This window comes from Dipodomys merriami, unplaced genomic scaffold (assembly GCF_024711535.1).
Source record: "Dipodomys merriami isolate MVZ:Mamm:240054 unplaced genomic scaffold, mDipMer1.0.p SCAF_24, whole genome shotgun sequence".
NCBI lineage: Eukaryota > Metazoa > Chordata > Mammalia > Rodentia > Heteromyidae > Dipodomys > Dipodomys merriami.
In genome coordinates this window covers 6330894-6344904 of record NW_027203826.1, presented here as the reverse complement: position 1 = coordinate 6344904, position 14011 = coordinate 6330894, and the positions used below count along the sequence as shown (strand labels likewise).

The window sequence follows — 14011 nt, the reverse complement described above, 5'->3', positions numbered from 1 at the left end:
CCATGGTGTTGAATTTGAGAATTTGATGGTGAGAGGAGCTGACAGAGGTATCTGGCTTCTGAATAAACTCAGAAAATCCAGGTTTGTTCTGCAGGGTGTTCATGTTCTGTTCTGTTTTCTCTAACCTCTCAGTGATCAAGGAAGCGGCTATCTTGAAGAAGCACAATTTATTTGAAGACAACATGGCCTTGCCCAGTGAAAGTGTATCCAGTTTGACAGATCTAAAAATCCCCACCGGAACAAACCTGGCCAGCTCTGCCACGACGGCATGTGCTTTTTTGCCAGGACCTCCAGATAATGAGACCCCAAGTAAAGAAGTGTTCCAGGAATCAGAGGAAAAGAAGCAGCCTGAGCTCCCTTGTTCATCAGCTGACGGAGAAAGCCTTTCTTTCTCTGGGCCTAGCCCTCCTTCAGGTGAGGATGGGCAGATGATTCTGTCAAGCGAGCATGACTCTGCTGTGACTCCTGCAGCTGCAGAAAACATCGAGACACCTCTCAGCGCACATGATCCTGAGCTGGAGTTAGAGGAGACCCCCGAGAATGAAGAGCCCAGCCACGAAAAGGCAGAACACAGGGCTGCCTCAGGATCCTTGAAAGATCTCGGAGAGTTGTCAGTGTCCATGGAAGTGCCTGTGGAGTCTGCTCTGGTGACCAGAAAAGACACAAATGAAGGGACACTTGAGCTCCAAGAGAAGGCAAATGAAGAAGGAAAAGTCCAGTGCTACCCAGATGTCAGCCAGGCTTCTGCTCACCAGGACAACTGTGAAGAGAACAACATGGAGAAGAAGGAAGCCCATCCTCCAGCTCCAGAGGCTGAGGCCCCCGGGGTGGATCTGGGGGCATTTCCAGAGGCCAGTGTCCCTGCCTGTCCACCTGCTGGTGAAGGGCACCCTGAGGGCACAGGCCACGTAGACCCCACCAAAGAGCCAGCCGGGGCCACACAGCCCACTGAGAAGGAGCTGGAAGCCAGGGAGGATGCAGGTGAGGCTGTTTGCAATGTGGAGGATCATGCTGTGCCACAGGAAGTTGGCACTTTAAGTTCTGACCCTATTTGCCCCAGGGAGAGTCAGGTTGCAGAAGAGCTAGAAGTGATAGGAGGGACCAGAGATGCAGCCCCAGCCGTGGCCAGGGAGGATGCACAGGAGGTTAAGGCTGTCCATGTCTATGAGTGCCAGTGGGTGGTTGAGAATTCTGCAGACACAGAAGTCCTGGCTGCACAGGAAGGTGATATGAAGGAGAATGAAGGGTGTCAGGAGGGCTCTCCAGGGCCTCCCTTGGAGGAGTAAGAGCCACAAGTCTGCAATTGTCTTTCTTTGAACAAAGTCATCGGTCAAGGGGTTATAGTTATGGGAATTCATAAAGGTTGCATGTGATTTGCTATGAAAACTATTACGAAATCATTCCTTAATTTGAATGTAGAAATACCCACAGGACGTGAGCACTGAGGCAGACCTTTCTGAAATTAAATTGCTTCACCATGAATTATTACTTTAGCATTTTAATAGGGATTGTAAAGGCACCAGAGTGTTTGGGGTAAGGGGTTACAGAGAGAGACAGAGAGGAAGGCGGGGGCGGGGGGAGAACAGTACTTCAGTAAAACAGGAAAACAGTTCTCAATATTCGCTACACATTTCAGTGGTGCATTTTTCTACTGCTTTAAAGCTTTTAAATTTTGAATAAGAATACAAGTGCACACTCATACAAATGTATACTCTTAAGTCCAGCCTTACCATCCATCAGCCTTACCTTCTCAATCAAGCTGCAAGAAAGAAGGTCATGAGTGCTAACCCCTACCACATGCAGTCCTTCAAGCAGCCATGCCTGGCTGGTCTCATGAGAAGCTGAGCAGAAAGATTGTGGGACTCTCTGGGCCTATGACTGATTTTACCATCAAATTGTTGATTCTAATTAAGTGCCGGTCCTGGGGCTTGAACTCATTGCCTGGGTGTCCTGTCTTTTAGTTTTTTTCACTCAAAGCTGGCACTCTACCATGAAACCACAACTCCACTTCTGGCTTTTTGGTGGTTAATAAGAGTCTCTTGGAATTTTCTGCTTAGGCTGGCTTTGAACTGCAATCCCTAGATCTCAGCCTCCTGAGCAACTAAGACTATAGGCATGAGTCAATTTTCATGTTGATTCTTGTCCATTAACCTTATTCACAATGTGTAAACCTGAAACCATTCCAGATAGGCCTTTTGATGTGCATTGAGCTCAAAGCCTCCTGATTAAACAGACATTATTTGTAAAGTTACTACATGCCTCAAATTATGTTCGACATATCAAGATATGCTAAAAAGATTGGATACTTTGTCTTTTAGAAATGAAAAGGCATGATGGCTTTTTTTCTTTCTATTCAAACATCCTCAGAAGGGAACGATGAATAAATAAAGACAAAAGCCAAGGTATATTCCACCAAGATCCAACGATGTTACTAAAACTAGAGATCATTTGTTTAGGAATTCAGCAAGTTTATTGAGTCCCTGTCATGTACTAACCACTGGGGAGTCCATGGTGGAAAGCTATTGTTCCTTTTTCCTGGAAGGAAATAGAATCAAAAGCATCTTTTAAAGGGCTCACAATCTGAAAACTGTTAATGTTAAAAATACAATGGGCTTTCTTGCAAAAAAAATAAAAATAAAAAAGATGTGTTCTATTGGGCTTTAGAAAAATACCAGATTATTCTTTAAAAGTTGGCGGCCCAAGTAATGTGACTAAAAAAAAATTCCTTTTCAGGTTTGAATACTAGATTCCAACATTTCATCTAAAGAGTTTGCTTTGCTAATCACTATCAAGTATATCTTTGGAGATGTTATTCAATAGTTCAGCCATTTCATTTTTAGAGAGCTTTCTTCTGATATGTCCACAAAGAACATCTTAGATTTCTAGGTCATGAAGTCAGAATGATATTCAATGTGAACATAGTCTTACGTTGAATTGCTCTGAATTTTCTTAGAGCGTTTAGACCCTTGAATCTCTGAGCTATCCATGGCAGGGAAGAAGGGAGAAGGTGCTTCTCTTGAAATCCCTCACATCCTGGCATTCAGTATGGTGTACTGTTCTGTTTACTTCCTATTTCTCCCAGAAGCTTCTCTCTTCAAGGATAGAAATTAGGGTTTGATGACTACATGTGCTTCCTGCTAGAAACCCACAGCCTTGAACAATGGTCTCCTTAAATGTCCTGGGGTCTGGCACAGGACCTGCTTAGAGAATTCAGGAACTGAACTCCCAGCACACGGCTGCATAGGAGCTATTCAGAGGTCACTGTGAAGGCAGGGAGATGTCCTTGTTTAGTCTTCCCATAAAGTCCAAAGTCCAGGGGGCCAATAACCAGATGGCCAGAAGTACTGCCCAGTAAGGCAGAGAGCCAAAAGAGCAGTGCCCAGTCTACAAAGACTACCCTTCATTCTGGGAGAATCCTGGCCAGCACAGAGAACCATTTTAACCATTCCTACCAGAGCTTTGCAGCTCCTTGCATTGGCTTACCTCACTTCTTGCACTAAGACCTTTTCCAACTGTAAAAAAGAATTCATGTCACTACATTGCATGGATGAATTTTAGTGTTCTTCCACTATTCACCCTGAAGACCAGAGAGGACCAGGCACTAAGTGGCAATGCATGCTAGAAATCAGAAAGAGCTTTTCTTTATATAAGGCATGCTAGAAATCAGAAAGAGCTTTTCTTTATATAAGGCATGCTAGAAATCAGAAAGAGCTTTTCTTTATATATGTCACAAAGACAAGGTTTTTTGAATAAGCAGGACAGGTGTTACATTTGAAGATGGGAACAGGAAAGCAAAGTTCATTAAAATATTATGTATTCACATTAACACATGACTATGACAAATGCATAGCTTCATGGTGCCATGCATTTCTCTTGCTTCTCAGGCAGACCTTTAAGTATTGGCCTGGTGGATTCTGGGTGGGAGCAAGATTGTTTTGACTTGAATGAGCAGCAGGAAAAGATTCTTGATGCTGCTCTGGGCAAAAACATTAAAATGCATTTCAAAAAATGGCCAAAAAACCCATATTTATGACTTTAAGCCAGTTGTTACTATTGACCTTTTTACAAAGAAAGAATATTTTCCTTGGGAAAAAGCAGCTTGTCATATGCTAGCTTGGAGCATAGACATTTGTGTGCTGCATTATGCAAAGGAAGCTTTTTTTTAAAGGAAATATTTTTGAAAACTACAATGATAAGATTCCAGTTTATCCAAAGCTTTGGAAAGAGACCAACATGGAAGTGGTGTTGTGGCTCAAGCGGTAGAGTGCTCGCCTTGAGCTGAAGAGCACAGGGACAGCATCCAAGCCCAGAGTTCAAGCCCTACAACCGACCAAAAAAAAAAAAAAAAAAGAAAGAAAGAGACCAAACGACCAGCATACAACACACACACACACACACACACACACACACACACACACACACACACACACACACACACACACACACACACACTCACACACACACACACACACACACACTTCTGGTCCTGGGGCTTGAACTCGGGGCCCTAGGCTCTATCCCTGAGCTTCTTTTTTTGCTCAAGGCTAGCTCTCTACCACCTGAACCACAGTGCAACTTCTGGCAACTTAGTGGAGCTAAGAGTCTCATGGGCTTTCCTGTCCAGGCTAGCTTCGAACCACAATCCTTAGATCTCAGACTCCTGAATAGCTAGGATTAGAAGCATGAAGCTTCAGCACCTGGCATGAACTATATTTTATTATAAAGATTCTTGAATCTGGTTTGGCAGTTCAGAAGATTTTCCAGTAATTCAAAGCAGAAGAGATATTCAGAAATTTTTAATTCATCATAAAAAATGTTAAGTGAACTGGGGGTGTGGCACAGAAGTAGTGCTTACCTAACATGTTGAAGGCTTGGATTTATCCCATGAAAAGAAATGTGCTAAGTAATACATTAACTTTTACTGGGGAAAGGAGGGAGAAAACTGATTTAAAGTAGAACAAAGTTTCACTAGATAGAAAGTTAGTAGCCTGTGCCTTTTTGCTTCACAATAAACATATAGGTTTTATTTTTTTTGGGGGGGGGGTGCCTTTTGAAATCCTCAACTTCAAGAAACAATCTACACTGTGGTTTTATCTTTGTGATCACTATAGAAAGCAAATAAACTGAGAACACTGTAGCCATGTATTTACTCTGTCAAGTGCCTATATTCCAATAAAACACTCATCCTTGAAAAGCTGTTTGATTGTCATTTATTTGGAATGGGGTTGGTTTCATCTTTTAAGCAAATGTCAAATTTCAGTTGAAGGCACAGCTTTCGGAAATGAAAAGGTGAGTCACTCTTGCTGTGTTGTGGAACTTTTACTTTTATGCTGTCAGGAAGAAATCTGCAGGGAAGCCACTTAACTTCAGGTGAAATTATATTTTGATAAAAGCACATGCTTATTTCTTCTAGGAATAAGATCACATCCATAATACAGTGATGACCAATTACTTAATGTAATTGGATGGGCTGGTCAAACTTAAGTATATTTTCTGTCAGGAACACTGAACAAAATGTTCATTATTTCTATAGTTACAATGAAACTGTATGTATCCATCAATAATACTCACAGTTGCTCATTGATCCATGAATTAATTCATCCAAGAAATTAATGACTGTGCATCCATTATATATGGGCAATGCAGTGAGTGGTGGAGAAACAAATGATTGAAATAGATGCAATTGCTAACTTCATCAAATTCAAATTCCCAAGGCAGGCATGGCAGGGAAAAGCTAAAGTGAACATTTGCTTCCACTATTGACACAAACCCTGTCTATAATCTCAGCTTGAAGTCTACAGCAGCAGCTGAAGGCAGGAGATAAAGATACATTGGAGATGCTGGCACCGGTGGCTCACAGCTGTAATCCTAGCTACTCAAGAGACTGAGATCTGAGGATCTCGGTTCAAAGCCAGCCTGGGCAGGAATGTTCTGGCAGACTCTTATCTCCAATTAATCACCAGAAAACTGGAAGTGGCGCTGTGGCTCAAGTGGTAGAGTGCTAGCCTGAAGAGCTGACGGACAGAGCCCAGGTCCATAGTTCAAGCCCCAAGACTGACCAAAAAAAAAAAAAAAAAGATACATTGGAGAAAAGTGCAGCAGGGAAGGGGCAGTCTGTGCAGCATTAATTTTGCCATTTCCTCTCCCTTCCAGTATGTAATAATAATTAATTCCTTGAGTCACTCCCCCCCGCCCCCCACCAATGGCCAGCAATCAGATTGGAATTAAGGGTGAGGGAACTGACTTGAAGTTCTTAGCTGGGTTTTTATTTAGATTACTTGTTTTTAGGAGTATGGCTTAGGAGAGAGGGGAGGAGGAGCCAATGAAATTTATTCTCTCCACAAACACATTTGGAATTGCCTGTGGTTGAATGTCTAAATCTTTGCCTTTGTCTTAGCTTTACCAAAACCATTTGGCTCTTCCTTCTCCATCTGCCCAGTTCCCGCTTGTCCTGAGTCAAGACAAGTCAAGCTTTACCCTCAAACCAACCCCCTCAATAACTTGAACTTTCATCCTGATCATTTGCCTACTTCTCTTCTTCCTCTCTCTCCTGCAGCCAAGTCTCCTCCTTATGCCTTTAGAGCAGGGATGCTGTCACTAGCAATCACATTTCTGGCATAGAGCAAATGCTTGGTATGTGTTAACTAAATGAAGAAGTATCACCCAGACATAAGAGGCAGGTGAAAATATAGCCAATAGCCCTCCACTTCAGCCTAAGGGATGGTGACTTTGCTCATCTCTAGCCCACTGAGTCTTCGTTTAACGATGGAACTTGATCATGTGTTTTTGCATACCTGTACTTCCAACAAGGAGCTGCAGAGCCATGTTAGCCCCAAATCAAACTAACTGCCTGTAAGCCATCTCATGGTTTTCAGGGCAGTAGCAGTCGCTGACTTTTCCTAAGGGCCCTAGGATATAAACTGTGCAGACAAGATTAAGAGGTCTTTTTTTTTTTTTTGAACCCAAGTCTGCAAAACGTAAGAAAATGTTCACAGGTAACATTTGCTCTCTGGCCAGCTCTCCTCTGTGGCTAGGCAGAGAGTAGAAAGAAGAGCTATCCCTTACTCCTTAGGGAAGCCGTGTGAAAGGACATAGAAGCAAACAGTGGGTCTGCAAGGAAAGGAGGAAAGGTCCTGGTAGTACATTAGAAAGGGCAACTACTGATTCAATTCAAGAAATTTCAAGTGCGATCCTTCAACCCATTCAGCCGGCTCTTTATTCTTGTCTCTTATTTCTACTCTGCCGTGGTCTAAAATCCAAACTTCAGCGGTCAACAGAAATTCTGGAGAAAAAAAGATTTTTTTTGCCATGATTCTTTTATCCAGCCCTTATACCATCTTTCCAGGAATCATGAGTGTTCTTGGATGTCAGCCCAGACCTTCTGCAGACCTAGTTGTGTTTCCCTCTCCTCTGTCTACACAAAGAGCATGCACATGCCCTCATTGTGTTAATGATTCCAAGAAGAACAGAGGAAGGACAATTGGGGCAGAAGACTAGGCTTATGTATTTAAAATTTCCTAAATGGCTGAGAGGTGACTTTGAACCTAACAGGCAGCTGGCTGTTCCCGATAAGATGTCAACTCCCCTACCCCCATTTATCCTCCCCCCCCCCCGCCATTCTGTCTGCTACCTGAGCTACATGGGGGAAGTTCTGTATAGTGATTTGAGACAAATCGTGTGGGAAAAAGAAGGATGTCTTATTAGTGGTCTCACATTTTGAACCCTGGAATTTTATTTATTTTTTTGTCCAAGGCTGAGACTCAAATTCACTATCTGCAACTTGCTTTAACTCATTGACTGGCACTCTACCACCTGAGCTATGCCTCCAATCCTGAACCCTGGAATTTTTAATTTGGGTGTTAGAATAGATAATATTTTAATATGCTATTAAAATATCAGGATTCCTTCATGGATTCTTTAAAAAATACTTATTTGTATCTATTCATACATTGCATATTCTTCTAGGCCTGGGAATACAGTGGCAAACAAGACAATGGGTCCTCGTGGGCCTCTTTTCTGTGCTGGAAGTTCCAAGGGTTTGACTTAAGGGAGATACTCTTTGTGTAAATGAAAGAGCTTACCCCTTCATTTTCAAGCTAGTGCTGGGACACTGTCCCTTACCTCTTTTCACTCAAGGCTGGTGCTCTATCACTTGAGCCACACCTCCACTTCTGGCTTTTTTGTCAGTCATGGGTCTTGAACTCTGGGCCTGGGCGCTGTCCCTCAGCTCTTCAGCTCAAGGCTAGCGCTCTACCACTTGAGCCACAGCGCCACTTCTGGTTTTCTGGTGTTTAATTGGGATGATTCTCACAGACTTTCTTGCCCGGGCTGGCTTTAAACCTCGATCCTCAGATCTCAGCCTCCTGAGTAACTAGGATTACAGGCATGTGGCCTGGCTACTTCTGGCTGTTTTTAATGGTTAATTGGAAATATGAGTCTCACAAATTTTCCTGCCTAGGTTTGTTTCAAACTGTTAGTCTCCGATCTCACCCTTCAGAGTAGCTAAGATCACAGGTGTGAGCCAAGTGCCCAGCGGGTGCTTTTGAAATTCCATTTGGAATTGTTCTGTTTGCATAGAAACTCAGATTATTTTATTTGAGGCCTTTTGTGAGAATGGTGCAGTCTTTGTAAGAATTCTTGTGTTTATAAAATAAGTAAACATGCCAGGTGCCAGTGGCTCACGCCTGTAATCCTAGCTACTCAGGAGGCTGAGATCTGAGGATTGAGGTTCAAAACCAGTCCATTCAGGAAAGTCTGTGAGACTCTTATCTCCAATTAACCACCAGAAAACCAAAAGTGGTGCTGTGGCTCATGTAGTAGTACACTCACCTTGAGCTGAAGAGCTCAGGGACAGCACCCAGGCTCAGAGTTCAAGCCCCATGACCAACAAATAAATAATAAATGAAATAGGTAAACACTCATTAGAAGATGATTGAAAGAAATAGTGCATAATAAATATTTAAGCACTGAAAAAATGAGTTTCAAAGAAGTGAAGCAACTTGCTAAAGATTCTATAGCAAGTAACTACCTGAAATCACTACAAAACAAACCATTCCAAAACTTAGTTGCTTAAAACAAGTTTTTATTATTGTGTAGAAGATTGCAGGTCAAGGATCATGCTGAAGACTCCATATCCTCTGATCTTGACAGGATCTCAGCATGCTTAGGAAACGAGTGGCTTTAGTCTAGCTAACGTGTGTGTGTGCACGTGTGTGTGTATGTGTGTGTGTGTGTGTGTGTGTAGAAAGAGAGGAGGAGGAGAAAGAAGGAAAAGGAAAAGGAGGATGAAGGATGGAAAAGAAGAAAAAAGGAGGAGAAAAAAGATAAAGAAGAATAGATTTTTTTGAGTTCTGGACTCAGAAAATGCATACCATCACTTCCTTCATATTTTTGCCAAAGCAAGTCACAGATTGATTGGTCAAACTTCAAGGGATGAAAGAGCTGGAAAGTCATACCAACTTTGGGCATTGTTTCAGGGAAGCTGTTAACTGGGGCCACCCATGCAATCTGGCTATATTACCAGGACTGAAATCACTTGTTTTACTCTAAAACATGTACTCTTGCTTACCAACTGCACTGACTATTAATACTCAGTCAGCTGGACACACACTCTTATCCAATGCCTATTTGCTACTCTAGTCAAACTCACCATTGGGCAAACAAAACATGATCATTTCCAACTCCAATCATTTGACCTATTAAAGAACCTTGATTTTTTTGCATTGGTGTTGAAAGTGAATCTTCTACTTAAAATATCTTCTAAAATTTCTAATCCTTGTAAGAAAGAAGAGAATGGCATGTGTCATCAATAAATTTTTAATGATTTCCTATATGTTTTGACTTATAACCAGATGGTAAACTTTTGGAGGGGTGTTCCTTAAATGTCTAGACAATATATTCATAGAATCATATATTTTTAGGGCTGGAAAATTCTCTGTAATTCATCTATTACAAATGTATCTGCTGCATTTGCACTTTTGTTCTTTCTTTCACTGGTACTGGGTCTTGAACTCGTGGCTTTGCACACTCGCTTGGATTTCTTGCTAACAGCTGATGCTCTACCACTTGAACCTTGCCTCTAGCCCAGCGTTTTGATGGTTAGTTGGAGATAGTCTCACAGACTTTGCTGCCTCGGCTGGCTTTGAAGCAAGGTTCTCCAGATCTCAGTCTCTAGAGTATCTAGGTTTCAGGAGTGGGAGGCATGGGCATTCAGCTTCTGTTTCCTTTCCAAAACCTTCCTGTTATGTGGTTATCTGCTAAGGATGGAAAACTCATTATCTTCCCCAAAGAGTACATTCTATCTCCTGACAATTCTAATAGTTACAAGGCAAAGGTACGGTCCTATCATTGTCTGCTCTTCTTCCACGGTCACCATTGTAGGAAACTGGTTCTGCCTGTCGAGACTGCACGTGCCATCCCCAAACTACTATAAGCTCCTAGCTAATTATCCCAAATATTTCCTTTTTTCTTAGATGGAATGGCTTTGAATCTCTGTGTTCAGTCTTTTTTTTAAGTGAGTGGCTTCCTTGTGTTTTCCTCTTTTATTCTGAAGCATGCTCCTCAAAATACCTTTTAGCTGCTCCTAGCTGCTACCCTGCAGTCTCACATCTTTGCTCTTGAGCATGCTTTCTCTATTCCTACCTTATCTGTTGTTTTCAAAGGAGTACAAGGACCAATTTTTATTTGCTTGGGGTTTTTGTTTTTGTTTGTGTGTCAGCCCTTGGGCTTGAACTCAGGGCATGAGTGGTGTCCTTAAGCCTTTGTGCTCGAGGCCAGTGCTTTACCAGTTGAGTTACAGCTTCACTTCTGGCTTTTTGGTGATTAATTGGAGATAAAAGTCTCATGTACTTTCCTGCCCAGGTTGGTTTTGAACCATGATGCTAAAATTTTTACTTTCAAGTAATATGGGAAGATAAATAGTAAAATTAGCCAGGCACTGGTGGCTCATGCCTATAATCCTAGCTACTAAAGAAGCTTAGGATCAAGGTTTGAAGCTAGCCCAGGCAGAAAAGTCTCCATGAGATTCTTATTTCCAGTTAACCATTCAAAATCTGGAAGTAGCTCTGTGGCTCAAAGTGGTAGAGTGCTAGTCTTGAACAAAAAAAAAAATTCAGGGATAGTACCCAGGAACTCAGTTCAAGTCCCACAACTGACCCCCCCCCCCATAGTAATAATTCTGAAATTGCAAAAGGGAAAAGGTTTTATATTTATATTTCCAAGTCTACTGTTTTTGTCTCTTTGTGATAAGGTTAAGAGAGGAAACTTGCTGATATCAGTCCACTACTTATTTCTAATGTGGAACATACCTGTTCCACAAGTAGATCCCAGACTATAAAAGGCCATATGAATGCATCTTCCCAAGAAAATACCCTCAGAATTCAGTTAGGAATAACAACAAATGTTTGTATGGTAAATGTTATCTAGTAGAATTTCCAGAGTGCAAAAAAAATCTCTAAATTTGTCTTTTTGACATTTTATACTTTTCTTTTGAGAGCTCCTTGTCTTTTGGGGATTTACTGATTATTTTCCCATCTCCTCAAAATTAGATATTAGAAAAAGAGCCCCAAGAAGGTCAAGGCTAGGAATACAGGTGTGGGGGTGGGGGGAATCAAATCCGTGTGTGTGTGTGTGTGTGTGTGTGTGTGTGTGTGTGCTGAAGGGTGAGTTCCTCCAAATTGCATCTGATATTCTAAGTGTTGTCTCTGGTCCAACTAGTGGTGTGGCCTGAGATCACCTCAACTGTGACTGACCCCCTTTGTATGGCTGTCAGTAGAGCTTCACATTGAGGTTTGGGGTTCGTGGGGATTTCTGGCAGGCCCACTTAGTATACGACTCATAGGGAAGGTAATTTGCTTAAACCTTCTGTCACTTCCACCTGTAGCAAGAGAAATGCCTGACTTCCCGTTTGTAAGGTATATTAAGTAGGTAGGTTTCATTAGGTAGCCTATGAAGAGACCACCATGTGCTATTCAGGCAGGAAAAGAAGTTTACCAAACTGCTGCCCAGATGCATGAGGGAGAGGCATGGCCAAAAGGGAAGACCCACCCCCGGGCCAGGGACAGGAAGAGGTGTGGCCAGCTGGGGGAAAGTTGTGGCTACCTTGGATCCAGTTGTGACCTCAGGGGACTGGACCCTCCTAAGGTCAGATGGGAGGCATGTGACCTAGCAGGAGGGGAATGTGGCTGCTTCCAGGTGTGCCAATTACCTAGGTAACAGATACTGGGTGGAAACTTAGCCAAGAAGTAGGGAGGTGTCTGCACAGGCCCTGCATGGCCGTGGGCAGACCTTACACCGTTCTGTGTGCATACTCCAAAAAGAACCTCAGAATTTCACTCAGCCACAATTTATGCTTTTAGTATCCCTTCTTCGTTGCAGCCTGTGGAAATTTTTCTCCTAGTTCTGTCATCCCACTGTGTTAGTTATTCTCCTGCGTTTATTCTCCTGCCCATAAATTTGATTTATACACCATCAGTGTTTCTATCCATGTTATCAATAATGTCAAGTGCCGCACACTCTTGCAAAGGTTGGATGGGAACTGGAAGATGTGACTGGGTCTAAAGCCCATAACAATGGTCAGAATGCTGATGCTAGCATGTCTGATGCCAGGGGAACCAGTGAGTTGGGTACTAATAGTTTTGCTTAAGGGGGAGAGAATGGTGCAGAAACTAGGAACTGAGCCAAATCACAGCATTCAGGACAAATCTAGAGAATGAAAGGAATCCCCAAAGTCACAATTAGCTCAATGGAAGAATATATATTTACTTTTAAGACTATATATTTACTTTCAGACCTCTAGGTGACTTCTTTCGTCTACTCCAAGGATAAGGGTATCTGTCCCTCAAAATTCCAATTTATTTTGATAAATAGAAGCATGAAACAGGACAGATCTTCTAGTTCTTTTCTAAGGACTTTCTCCCATGCAGAACTTTCTTGGGGTTGGCCAGGTAGATATTACTAGTATCTTCTTCATTCCTATGTCCATATTATCTCTAAGGAGATGAGATTTTTATAAGGAAAATTGTGAAATCTGAAATCTGAAATCTTTTTCACTGAGGTTTTTCCATGCTGCATTCCATAATCTTATCTTCTATTGCTGGATTTTACCTGGGAGTAGCTTCAATATTATTTACATACATTAGCTACAGCTACAAATGGCAAGACTGAGTGCTGAGGAGGATCCAACAGGGACATCAGGAAAACCAGCTTGTCAATATCTTATTAGTTTTTTGGTCATTCATGGGCCTTGAACTCTGGGCCTGGGCGCTGTCTCTCAGCTCTTCAGCTCAAGGCAAGTGCTCTACCACTTCAGCCAGTGCCACTTCCAGTTTTCTGGTGGTTAATTGAAGAGTCTTAGACTTTCCTGCCCGGGCTGGCTTTGAACTGTGATCCTCAGATCTCAGCCTCCTGAGTAGCTAGGATTACAGGCGTGAGCCACTGGCACCCCAGCTTCAATATCTTATAAGTTTAGCTATATCCCTACCATAAGATCCAGTAATATCATCCCCCAGCTTTTTACAGAACAGAAATGAAAAATTGTCTTCACACAAAAACTTCTATTAAAACATGTATGATTGCTGTCTGCGTAACTGCCAAAAATTAGAAACAATCAAATACCATTTTTATTTTTGTGCCAGTATTGGGCTTGAACTCAGGAACTGTGCTCTCTCCATTAGCTTTTATGCTCAAGGCTAGTGCTCTTAACTCTTAAGCCAGACTTTCACTTTCAGCATTTTGCTAGTTAATTGGAGATAAGAATCTCTCAAATTTGTCTTCCCAGGCTGGCTTTGAACCAAAAATCCTCAGTCTCCTGGGATCATAGGCATGAGCTTCTGGCAACAATAAATCATTACTGGTAACAGTAGGGAATAAGGAAAAGAGCTATGCATTGATACATGGAAGAAAATTTTGAGGGGTGAAGGAACTGTTCCATATCTTTGAGTAAAGTGGTCACTCCATGACTAATCCCGTTGTCAATATTCATAAAATTCTACTATAAATATAAAAGGTCACT

The 14011-nt window shown here is 42.1% G+C and overlaps 1 protein-coding gene across 2 annotated transcripts in view; it reads left to right on the top strand.

The window, feature by feature from the left end:
* The window catches only part of Niban1 (niban apoptosis regulator 1), a 210913-nt gene extending 205725 nt beyond the window's left edge, over positions 1 to 5188 (top strand). For both annotated transcript variants that reach the window (XM_070034220.1, XM_070034221.1), the window contains exon 14: positions 133 to 5188. In XM_070034220.1, coding sequence (XP_069890321.1) covers positions 133 to 1286 — 1154 coding nt within the window. In that variant the 3' untranslated portion in view covers positions 1287 to 5188. The remainder of the gene's footprint in view (positions 1 to 132) is intronic.
* The last annotated feature ends 8823 nt before the right edge of the window (positions 5189 to 14011 follow it).